The sequence below is a fragment of the Etheostoma spectabile genome, chromosome 14, assembly GCF_008692095.1.
Source record: "Etheostoma spectabile isolate EspeVRDwgs_2016 chromosome 14, UIUC_Espe_1.0, whole genome shotgun sequence".
NCBI classification, from domain to species: Eukaryota; Metazoa; Chordata; class Actinopteri; order Perciformes; family Percidae; genus Etheostoma; species Etheostoma spectabile.
The window spans coordinates 26,541-39,888 of NC_045746.1; the positions used below are offsets into that span (position 1 = coordinate 26,541).

The following is a 13,348-nucleotide window of genomic DNA, read 5'->3' on the forward strand; positions in this document are numbered from 1 at the left end:
AAGGGATGGACAGAAGGGGTGATATAGTGGCATGGATGGAACAAGGAAGAGAGGGATAGTCAAGAAGCTGGCATGAGATCAAAGTTTTTAGTTGAGGAGGAGGGAGTGGTGGAACAGAGGGGGAGGGGATGGGTGGAGTGTGACAGGAAGAGTGATTGAGGGGGAAAATTAAACAGGATATAGGGGAAAACAATAAAAAATAAGGTGCTAAAGAAGCAGAGACCGATGGAGAATAGCAGGAAAAAAGAGTACAAATTAAGCAGTGAAAACTGTAAAAAGATTCCAAATATAAAAAAGGTATATTAGAACACAGTTATGTAGAATAAAAATGAAATGTGACAAAGGCATCATTTAAAAACCAAGTGGCTAATTGTGTGTGTGTGTGTGTGTGTGTGTGTGTGTGTGTGTGTGTGTGTGTTAGTTAGTACCCACAACTACCAACAGACCGGCTGTGTGTGATAGGACACTGAACACCAAACATCCTGACACCAAGTGGGGCCACACTAACTGGAAAAATCAATAGGCCAACAGATCGCAACACTAGGCCAACCTGACATCCAATCACAATACAGCACAGGGGGGTCTCCACAGTGATGGATGACTCTGGGTGTGTGTGTATGTGCACAGATGTCCAAATGTGTCTTGTCAGTGTGCATTTCTCTGTAACTGTGTGTCTGTGTGAAGATAAGGACGATGGGGTGGGGGAGGGTCTATCGGGTATCTTTAGCAAAACGATTTTCCTTTCTCGTTTATGTTGTCCATGCTCTCTGTGCACCGGGATTAAATATACCCTCTGAAAAAACCCTAAACAGAAACTTTATACCAACTATTTACAACCCATGAGGGCATTCTTGGGTGTTTTTTTGTTTTAATGCAATGGAAACTAATTTCTGTTAGTTATTTCTGTTAAGTTACATTTCTTGTAGTTATTTTTATTTTTAAATGATCCACACGTTTTGGTCTAGTGAACCCCATCACGTTCAAGATGAATGCTATTAATAACAAGATATCAAGATTAATGTAAAGGAAACTGAAAATGTGTTTGCGTTGCAAAATGTCCACATAATCCTAGTATGCTCACCAGCACAGTGGAAGTATGGAGAGGAGAGGGGTGTGGGAGGGATTGTTGAAAATGGCATGGCAATAAAGTCATTGTAGAAATGAATCAAATAGTCGTTTCATTTGCTTACATCAAATCTTCTTTACTCACTGTCTGCTTTGTGAATGATAATTACACACTTTTTCCATTAGCATGAAAAAGATTGCCCTGCTGCTGTTCTCTAGCTTTTCATTTTAAGAGTATTGCGCATGTATTTAAAGTTTGTGTGAAATGAAGAATTCCAGATTTAATAGTAACATTTTAAGAAAAAGAGCAGCTCTATCTCCACCTCTCATTTGGGCACATACTGAGCATAATCTTTCTCACTACCACTATGATTTCTACCTTACTCCCCTTTCCATTCCCTTTCAACTTTCTCCATTCTTCCCTGCCCCCCTCTGTCTAAGTAGTTTCATAGTTCTATCTATCATGTTGGGCATCCTCTGCCTCTCCCTGTCGCTCGTTGTTTTTGTACAACTCCTCCTCTTTCTGTCTCTCTCTGCTCTTGCCTCCCCCTCACCCAATCTGTCTCTCTCAACCCCTATCTGTCTGAATAGTTTCATAGTTGTATCAATCAAGTTCAAACAATAAGACTTGAGTTGGTCCCTGTTCTCCCATCTACTTCCTGGTTTATGGCTTGTAATACCACTTCGCTTCCTCTGTGTCTGTGTGTGTGTGTGTGTGTGTGTGTGTGTGTGTGTGTGTGTGTGTGTGTGTGTGTGTGTGTGTGTGTGTGTGTGTGTGCGTGCATGCACATGCTTATATGCACACTTGTGCATATGTCCTAGGCACTGTAAATGTATCTAGAGGGAATAATGTGATTAACTATGAAACACTGATAGTGTCTCCCTCCATTTCTCTGGGGCTGAGTTCAGTTTTCTTTGACGGCAAGTGCAGTGGAAATATCCTTTTACAGCCACCATGCTTGGCAATATGTTTAAGGAACTTCCCATATGTGTGTCTGAGGTAAGATTTTAGAAAAGGCTGTAACACTGTATGTATTTAAATTGCATCATCACAATGCAAATGTCTGTGAAACTGTTTTTTATGATAGCTGCAGTCACTGGATTGGACACATCACTGAGCAAGCGCTGGGTATATTATTTGGTTGAGTTAGGGGAAATTCATAGTTAAACATTTTAATGCAATTAATTCAAAAACTTGAAATTGAAGAAGCCTAAATCCTTACCCCTTTCTCATTTTCTCTCTACCTCTGTAGAACTCCACAGTACATCTTGTGGAAACCCGGGTGTCCCCCCCAAAGCAGTGCTAAGTGGTGGCGGACGTTTTGCTGTGGGAGATCGTGTGCGGTACAGCTGTGTGCCTGGTTACGTCTTAGACGGCCATGCCACACTCACCTGCATTACCAATACAGGAAACACCGCCGTCTGGGACTTTCCTGCACCAATTTGTCGAGGTATGGACGACTAAACCTGTGTGTTTAAGTACATGATTGTATATGAAGAGTTTTAATCTAAAATAAAAATGTGTTGAATGAAAACCAATTATAAAAACAAAAACTAGAAAAGGCTATTGCCAAGGTTTTTTTTCTTAAAGAACACTTATTAACACTTATTGAACACTATTTAAGAAATAATAATTTGCATATAATGCTTTGGAAGAAAACCCTTCATATAACTTACGTGTATATGTGTGTCTGTGAGAGAGACAGAACAACAGACAGACATGCATGCATTTGTTTTGTGTGTGTGCGTATGTGACAAGTGAGCCAAGCAGGCAATCTAGGAATGCTTGTGTGTGTGTGTGTAGGTGTGTGTGTGTGTGGGTGTAGGTGTGTGTGTGTGTGTGTGTGTGTGTGTGTGTGTGTGGGTGTGGGTGTGGGTGTGGGTGTGTGTAGGTGTGTGTGTAGGTGTAGTTAGAGGGATGCTAATCTAGCAACTTGTATGTGTGGGTGTACAGTTGTGCATAGTTCTCTTTAAAAATAAGTTTAAAGTCATCTATATTAAAATGACAACAGCAGAAGCAGCATCTAAAATAAATTATATGTAAATAACTAATTGTTGAATATTTTCACTTTACATATACTTAATATAAACATTGTGGCTACTGATTACATTAAAGCTCCACTAGCCATTTAAAGAAATTTAATTTCATCAAATATCTGTTATTAACTCCTTGTTATTGAGAGGGTTGCTTGTACAACCAGTCCTACAAAAAACACACCCACAATCTGCAGCGTTATGCCTCCTTGTGCCGCTGGTAGCTCATTGTTTTACTTTGCCAGACCATTTAGTTGAGTTGCAACGGCTCACATTGGCACCCATTTACAAACTAATATGCTCCATTATGCAAGCTCACCAAAAGACAGAGCGACAGAATAAATGAGTGACTGGTAAAGCAAGCCAAATGTGTAGTTTTCTGAGTAGTTGGGGGGGACAGACTAGGAACTGAAGACAAAGGCATATGGACCTAGCTCTGTTTTTTCTGGATGAGTAATTAGGCGAGTAAGTGATGGTTAATCATAGCCATAAGAAATTAACAGCCTATTGTCATGGTATACATCTCTCTTGTGGCTATCTTGATTGGAAGTGGGACGGGAGATGGCCTGTCTAGTCACAATGATCCGGATGGTGCTTTGAAAAATAGGGGCATTCTGAAACATCTGTCACCAACATGTATGTGAATGGCCAGATGGCAGCAGCATGGGCATCTTGGAATTTAGGAGGATTGTGCTGCCAGAAAATGGAAGTGGTTGGTGGATTGAGGTGTCAGGACTTTTACAGAGTTGACACTGGAACCACAAGTAAAAGAAGATCCAGTTTTGATTGCAGCCAACCACCCATTTCTCAGCAGAGCAGATAATACACTGCAATCTGCCCTTCTCCTTAGCAGTGGCAACAGTGTGCCATATGGTGATGGAGCAGGTGAGGATGGACTCAATGATGACAGTGCAGAAGTGCACCATCATTGTGTTTGACAGGTTGAACTTCTTCAGCTTTCGCAAAAAGTACATCCTCTACTGTGCGTTTTTTATGATGAGGGAGCTGATGTTCAGCTCCCACTTGAGGTCCTAGGAGATGATGGAGCCTATAACGCAAAAGGACTCAACAATGTTGACAGGGGAATCACCCAGGGTGATGGTGGCGGGTGGGACTTCATGCCTTAACACACAAGAAGGCATTTACACTTCTCAGAAGGGACCCCTCCCAGGGGGGATTCACAGTTTTGAGCTTGGAGGACTATTAGTTCAAGCACAAGTGATAGACAAGAGAGATAACACTAACCACTGCAATGCAAAAAAGGCAATGCATTGCTTTCAATCAGGGTAAACACAGAAGGTGTAGGCCAATGTGCAGACTGATTAATAAGCCCTGTAGGCACATATGCCACAGCTTAATTAACAATGAATTTACACTTGACTACACAGTAACATGAATGTAATTTTTTATACAGTGGAGAGATGGTTTTAAGATGGATATAAGAAGCAAATCTCACTAAATGGAGGGTAGGACTGCCAACGCACAATGTTCAATTCAAGACAAGGCTGCCGTCTAACCTTGGTGGTTTCACTTATTCACACTTCTATTCATTTGACTTAAATTACATTCATAAGGCTGCTTCATGACCCCCGATAACTCATAAGACACTTTGGTTGGGATCATTCAATTCAGTGTACGGGCAACAGCTAAGAGGGTTGCATAGATACCAGTCACCAATTACGTCAATTTACAATGTGTTGACACTGCCAAATAAACAAAAAAAATGTTGTGAAGAAATATGCAAAATAGACATGATTTGCGTCACTGTGAGGTACAAATGGTACTCAGTTTTGATGGCAAGTACAGTATTTTTAATGCTTAATGCAATCAGTCCTGCCTTTTCAAGCACAACAATGCCAACCAAAACCAAACAATGTTCTGAATCGTTGCACAACATACCTTACTGTGCAGTGAAATATATTGGTGTCTAGGAAGGAATAATAGGTGGATGAAAGAGAGAGGGAAGAGGGAGGAATGGCAATTTGTCAGTGCTGGATTAGCAATGTCTCTGTCACTGTCAGTAAGGCTAAGAAAAGCTAAGCTACTGAGACGCTTACACTAACTCAGCAACATACACAACTATTTACAACTATTTACTCCCCTCTCCCCACATACACACATCATACAAAAAAACATAGACCTACACAAAAACACTCACACATACAAACATAGGCCCAGTCCCAAAGTGAGCCCTGGGGACTAAGGACTAAAGACTCACAGACTTAAGTGATCTCAGGTGCGAAGTGAGTGAGTGTGCAAGGCCACATGGGCTCAGATAGGTATAAATGGGATTGGGACAGCACTTCACAAGATCACATGTTACCTTGGCAACGTTTAATAACACATATGTTGCTGACACTTGCCGGTTTGGGAATTTTCATTTTAAGTTTGTTGCTTTCCACACGGTTCCAAATTGCGTGGGTGTGTGTGTGTGTGTGGTGACACCTAGAGGCATTCATACCAGCCATAATAGCTTTCTATCAATTATTCAGACATGCAATCAATGACTTGAAATGCAGTGCTTTTAGCAATATCACCGGAAATGCGTACTCTCTCTCTCTCCCTCTCTCTCTCCCATGTGTGTGTGTCTGTGTAACCTTGTCCTTTTGTTCTTGCAATTACATAAATGTAAACATGACAACTTAAATACACACATAAACAGTCTGTTCTGAAATGATCATGCATTTATCATGTTGTACCTTAATCACTTGAACAGCGTGTTGTTTAATTTTGAAAAACCTTGAACAGATGTAGTGAAATAGATTTGACTTTGTGTCAGCTCAACAATAACACCATCACTAAGGTTTGAAGGAAATCTACACACACAGCGTATTTACTGCATGTACAGTCTGGGTATCAAGTAGCAACGCTGTTCAGAAACATTGACTACTACAATTAAGTTTGTTTTAAATTATTGTTTTCTACGATTAACTAATTTAGAAAAAAGAGTCTTACAGACATGACTTATTAAGGGAACATGGCACTTTAAAATAGGCCCTTTGCAGGACTAATAATACTAAAGAACTTTGTTGTTGGCATGGACTTGAGAGTGACAATAATGGAAGATAAAGTAACCCATCAGTGCAGGAGCATTGCTCAGCATTGCTCACTCATAGGAATAGAATGTCTGCTTTGTATTGAGCAATGCAATTACTTGACCTTTATTGTTTAGCATTGTTTTGCATTTCAATGACCTTCATATACTGTATATTGAATATACAGCCCATTATCCTTCGTTGGTGATGTGATGCTGTTGAGATGCCACTGTACAGATGACAGGAAGTTGCCAACATAGCAAAAACAACTAAAGTAGAGGCGGGCATAGTTTAGTTTACATTGAGTATGCAAGGAACTTGGAATGGGTAGAGACACATTATGGATATGGGCCTACAGATCCATTGTGATTTTGAGATATACAAATACTCTTCACTTGACATGACGTGTAACTGTAGCAACAGCAGAACCAATCTTACCATCCCCATTTGAAATTTGGCTAGTATCGGAAGGGTGCTGTTTCAGCAAACTTTTAGTGTACCCAAACTGTGTTACATAGTAGTATGAGCTAAATATAATTGAAAAAAACTGCACAACTGCAGCATGCCGCACTTACGCTGTAGAAAAAGCATAAAAGGAATATGGAGAGAGAGGACCTCTGAGTGCATCTGTTTTTTTGTGCATTTATGTATGAGTGTCAGTATGTGTGCTTCTACTAAGTTAGTGAAAAATTATTACAGGAAAGAAATACCCTTCAGCTATCAAGGCATCCATATTCACACAAATACACACACATACATATGAGCATAGTTGGCCCTGAGAAAATGTCATCATGATCTCACAGATAGAAAATATGCTTTTGAATATTCATAGTTTGGGTGAATGTGGATGTGTGCAAAAGTGTGTGGGGTGGGGGTGGATTGAGTGAAAGAGAGCAAGACAGAGATTAACTGACACAAAGAGCATAAATGAAAATGGTGTGCATATATCTCTATGGTGCAAGGAAGAGAGCTAAAAGGGTGTGAATCTTGGAAAAGATGTAATTGACCCTGTGCATGGTTGAGTATGTACACGTGCATTAATACATGCATTAATACACTGTGACTAACTGAGTATATAATAAACACAAATATATTTCTGTAGAATATCTTCAAGTCACAATAAGACCATTTGGAGGATAGAGAGAGAAGGGGATGGGGAGAAAGAGAAAGGAGGAAGAGCTACAAGGAAAGGAAGTAGCGGGTTATTGTTGGAATTGAAAAAGTAATAATGTGCTATGACAAAACTCGAAATTAGATTGTCTGAGAAACGGAAATTAAATGAGTGAGTGTGTGTGTGTGTGTCTAGTTTGTGAGTGTGTGTTTGTGTGTAGTCAGCATAGCAAGATTGAGGCTGCTGCTGCTTGGGTGCATGTTTTTGTGTGTTCACAAGGGTGTGCACTTTTTTGGTTGACCTCATAGTACTAATTGTGCATTCGTCTGATCAGTCAACCCACTGCAGTCATACTATGTCCCAAACGAAGGCTGCTGGCATGGATGTAGCTTCAGCCTTTACCTTTAATAATCCTTATTAGTGTTTCCCACAGGTAAAAGGTGTCCTGCCACACAAGTCGTTTTTACTTGCATTTTTTTGAAATATGTTAGAATGTGTTTGTGTTATTTTAATGTGAAAATGAACTGCTACTCCCTCTGTCAGCTCTAGCCACTGAAAATAAATAAGTGGAGAAATCAGGCCAATTACAAAAGCTGGTCAGCCTGACGTCATGTTGCCTGAGCTCATTACTATTCATGAGCTCGTTGCAGTTGCACATGAGCAGTTGCGCTGGGTAAAGGATGCTGATAGCCAGGCTCTCATTGGCTAGCTGTTACTCAATCAGAGCAGCTTAGCTTGTTGAATATTAATGAGAACTAGAGAATGAATATAGCTTATATATACAAAATATAGTTTGAAACAAGGTAAACAAGGCATTTTTTTGACAATTTTTTTTTTTACAAAGTCCATGGTAGAACTTTAGACATTACCACAATGCAAACCAAAAAGGTGTCCTGCCACACATATTTTATATATGTGTGGCAGGACACCTTTTAAGAACTTACTGGTGGTAGTGGGTGGCACAGGATGTGACGGCGTGCCGTGGGATGGCTTGGTTCAGTAACTAGTAAAACGAAAGTTTATATGCTATTAAAAAAAAAAGGAAGGAAATCACTATTTACATACAGTATTAAACAAACCAGACTAGAAGATGATCCAGATTCTAGTGAGTTTGTCTGCCCATTTTTTTAAATTTTTTGCACGTTCAGCACTCACTCCATTTAGCTTCTTTTTTCATTTGTTATGTTTAACAGCTATTTTGTATATATTTGTTTCTATATGTATTGTTTATTTTTGATAATGTTCAATATGTTTGTTTATACGTGTTACTTAGCCTACTTGGCAATATACCCTTTGTAATTCTGAATTTAAAACCATACTATAATCCATACAAGTTCAATGTTATAATACATTTCAACACTGTGCACACAACATGTCTCCTCCTAACTCCTGTTAAATGATATTACATTAAGACTAGCCCAAGTTAGCAACGTTCTTGTTAATTTTGTTTGTTTTGTATTTTAATCTGTGCTTTGGGGATCCTATACATGCTTTTTTCTAAGATACATGTCTGTACGTGTTGCACTCATTACAAAACAAACAAATTTATGTAATTAAAACAACTCTGGATTGTAGTTTAAAACTTTAACAGCCGACTTAGTAACCAACCATTCAGTTCCCAACATTTTACTAACAATTGGCTCTGGTTAGCGGTTAGCTCCGGTTAGCCCCAGTAACGTCCATTTAAATATATGTAGCGGTGTACACTTTCACGAAGAGGTGTAACAACCAGACTGATAAATGTTGTTTAGGGCGTTTTCACAGCGGTGTGGCCGTGGTGTTTCCACAGTTTATCCGTACAGTTAATTCCACGGCAAGACCACCAGTAGCATGCTACCACTCAAACCTCTGAGCCTTAAGTAAATGTTGACGACTTTTTACATGCACGCTGCATGTGACTTCACGAGGGGAAGGGGCTAGAGGCAACTGGCCTGCGTGCGCTGTAAATCGTTGATTGAATTTACAGGTAAATGGAAAGGTATGATGTACACAGATTTACATGGATTGAGTCAACAATGCACCTGCTTTAACTCCAGGAAAGAAAATACATAAATACTGTATATGAAAAAATAATATCTCCTAAAGATGTAGGACTCTACTTCATGAACATACAGAACAAGTTAAGATATATATGAGAGAAACTGAAAAAAAATAAGACAACTAGAACTCAAAGTTTTTATTTAATAATGTCACACACACACACACACACACACACACACACACACACACACACACACACACACACACACACACAGTTGGGTATGCGTTGTCAGCTAACTACAGGGTAATGTGTATAATTTTGCTGCATTGGCTGTTTGTGCTGAATAAAACAGACTCCAAATCACTCCATGTTTTCACAAATGAAGCAAGGCTGAACTTTTCCTTTATTTATCAAAGCCCCTTTAGTTATAGCTCATAGGACTCCATTACTGGGGAACTCTGAAAGCTTATTTTAAAACAAATTACTTTACCTACCTATTTACTTAGTACTTAATTAACTAGCAATGTCTCAAATGTCACTGCTATACAATAATGGAGTATATTTAATTTGTCATGAAAGCTTCCTCCCTGAGCTACCCAAAATAAAATAACAATAAGAATGTAAGTGTCTTGTCTGTTTGCAGTAGGATTAATTATTTTTTAGCTTCAGTATTTTAGCCATGAGTTTAAGCCATGTATAGTCTGACATATCCACCCACGCTTAAAACCTAACTGGAGGGAAGTCTGACAGTAAGGAAGAAATAAAAATGCTAATTTAATCGTATCCGTTCGTTCTAGCTTACCAAAGGAAAAATTGAATATAAAAAAGAAAGAAAGAAAGAAAGAAAGAAAGAAAGAAAGAAAGAAAGAGAGAGTTTTAAATGAATACTTGCTTTAGAATTCTATAATATTTGTTGCTATGGATAGGGAGTCAAAATTGGCTTACACACTTCCATAAATGCATTTGAATGTGCATATACTTTCACGGGAATGTGTTAACGACGCATATGTGTATGCATGCAGGTGTTTTATGTAGACATATGTTTGTTGTTTTCTTGTTTGTTTGTAATTTATTTATTTCAAGACAGGGACAGCGCACAATAAAACATTAGTCTTCTACAACAAGAGAATATGCGTTGTGCCAGGTTCTAGTAGATTGCTTTTTTCCACCTGTAGTCCCTGACCTTTGTGATAATACTGTTTTTTCTATATAATGTAATTGATCTAAAATAGCAACACATAACCCTTAAACATTTATAAACTAAAATGAGTCATTTTTCACCAGAGCAGAGATGTATATTACTGTATTCACATTATATTCAGGTTACACATATAATAATAATTTATTTGATATAGCACCTTTTCCAGACAGTCACAAAGTGCTTCACAAAAAAAAAATCATTTGTTAAAATACAGTAGGATCCAAAACAGAAAATAAACACGCAAAAACAAATACAATTCCAAGGAAGATTCAGTGACTAAAACCCCCAAAATTACAAACATGAGACAAAAGCGAGTTGAAACAGGTGTGTTTTTAGCTGCTTTCTACAAGCGTCAACCAAGACTGTAGAACGTAAGGTAATAGGATGGACGTTCCACAGGTTTGGGGCCACTGCTTCGAAGGATCGGTCTCCTTTAGTTTTCAAACGAGTGCGTGGGACTACCGGTAGGCCCTGGTTAGAAGACCTGAGTGACCTGTTAGTAATGTACGGATGGAGCAGGTCAAAGATAGAAACAGGTGCCTGTCATAACAAGAACTTTAAATTGGATCTTGAACTCGATCAGAAGCCAAGGTTAGATGGATACATGGATGAAAACTCTTCTTGCTTTTCACTTTGACATTAATTCCTAACTTTTAGGAGCATAATCTGTGGAATTTTGCATTACATTTAAATTGACATAATTGAGCAGGTGGCCTTTTTATATATACTTGTTTTTTTCCAGAAGCATTAGTAATTTAATCAGTCAAATTATTCTTCATTATTATTTCACCATTATTGGCTATAAAAGTAATACCAAGGAGGACGTTTTTAATGTTTACAGTATGATAGGGATGTGGTAGGGAGGAAGTACAGGTGATCTCAACTACGCACTACTGAAGTACCTACACAGGCCTCAGACTGGCCATCGGGAGTACAGGGTGGAAATCTCAGTTTGCCCCAGAGGATTGAATTGAACTTTATTGAGATCAAACTGGTGTTACAGTCAAGTAAACTGAAACGCGTAATTCAAAGTAAAAACAGCTCAAGGCAGCAACATGAACTCAGAATGTATACCTATAGTCCAGCAGGGTATAGTTGCTAAACCCAAAGCTATTTAGTGACAGTGAAACAGTGAATTAAATACCAGGCCCAAAGGTGCTTACAGGTTCAATAAGGACATCTATTCTTCGTCATATAAAAAAAGAAATGTTTCGAAACTTATTAATGAAAGATAAAGACATGTTATTACTGTTAAAAGTGACAGTATGGCCTTGAGCAGGGGTTTTCTTTGAATCTAAGTTTAAAGCAAAATGTATTTCACAACCCTGGAAAACATTTGGGAAACTCCAGCAGAGCCTATTTCTATGTATCAACTATTACAGTTATAGGGCTTAACAAAATGCTCTTATGGTACATGTCCCTTTCATTTTCTCATTTAAAACAAAAAACCTAAACCAGGTGTTTCAATATAAAATTATACTTTTTACACTTTTTCCTCAGTATACCCTTATTGAGAGTGTTCAATTGAATTCTGGAATCTATTTAAACTGTTGAGGTTGGTTGTTGGACTGTGTGTGTGTGTGTGTGTGTGTGTGTGTGTGTGTGTGTGTGTGTGTGTGTGTGTGTGTGTGTGTGTGTGTGTGTGTGTGTGTGTGTGCGCACGCACCCAGTTTCATGGCAGTTTGTGAAATGGTCACGTTCTTTAACCTCCCGTTGTTGTGGCCGGGGTGTGGCGTTTCATTTCCCCGTTGTTGCGTCCCCCAGAGATTGTGGATTGTGTCCCGGCGCGAGTTGTTGTCACCGTCCCGCGTGTGGCTTTCCATTTCCCTGTTGTTCCGTCCCTGGCAGCCCAGTGTCATGGCAAATAACATGACGTCATGAACTGGCGTGATACCAGGTTTGTGTGTGTGTGTGTGCGTGAACGTGAACGTGAGTGCGTGTGTTACAATGAGTGTCGGTGACTGCTGCTGACAGTGTGCAGGATTGTCTTGTCTTTTTGTGTATGTGTGTGTTTGCCCAAGGCTGGGTAGAATTGTTGCTTGGTGAAATGTTGATACATCACGGTACTACCGTGTTTTGTCATGGCGGCGTTAGTTTCCAGGTAGCATGTTTTTATTCTTTCTTCCTCTCTGCTTATTTCACCTCGTCAAGCTGTCCTCTCCTCTCAATTTTGCTTTTTGTTACTCGCCAGGTAGCAGTGGAATTAGGGCTGACACAAATCTTGAGCTGTTCTTTTACCAAGGAAAATCCCAGTTAAAATGTGAACCATGTATAACTAAGGCATTTTCTGTTAATCTTAGGATGGACCTGGTTGCCAAATAATGTCCGACAGATTGTGTTTAGGCTTGTAGTTTTCTCTAACCTCTCTTTCTATCACACACACACACACACACGCACATACACACACACTCCCCCCCCATGCAGTGCTGGAGATTCAAGCTGAGCTGTCATATTGATTCAAACACGTTGATGATAAATGTGGCTCCTCATCAAATGAACTTCTTTATATCAGCAGCAGGAATCTCCTCTTTCCAACTTTCAGAAACTTACAGAAATACATTTTCTCCACTACCAACCAGGAATAACAAATCAAGACATTTTCAGCCTGTCAGTAAGTATGGCCCTATCCAATTAGCATCAGCAATCAGTGGTTTCATTTGGAAAAGCAGAAGGCAAAGTGGCTGTATGCTTACACTGTGAAGTAGATGTTGTTGTTAGTCAGCTTGTTAAAGTGGTAGTTAGCTGATATTAATCTGCGTTGTGAATTTCCCCATTTTATCACTGAAACTGTTGACACCAGTACTAATTAAATAGCTTTGGATGGGAAGCATCTGCTCCTCTTTCCTGTAAATTCAGCAAATTATTTGCAAAAAAGGATTTTGCTAATGTGCTTAACAAAAAAAAAAAACTTAATTAATGAC

At 39.1% G+C, this 13,348-nt stretch overlaps 1 protein-coding gene across 1 annotated transcript in view; it reads left to right on the forward strand.

Annotated features, from left to right (window-relative positions):
• Nucleotides 1-2,318: 2,318 nt before the first annotated feature.
• Nucleotides 2,319-13,348, forward strand: part of LOC116701449 (CUB and sushi domain-containing protein 3) — a gene marked incomplete at its 5' end in the record, with an annotated part of 211,419 nt that continues 200,389 nt past the window's right edge. The window contains 1 exon segment of the mRNA XM_032535155.1: nucleotides 2,319-2,516. Within this exon segment, the coding sequence (XP_032391046.1) occupies nucleotides 2,319-2,516 (198 nt within the window).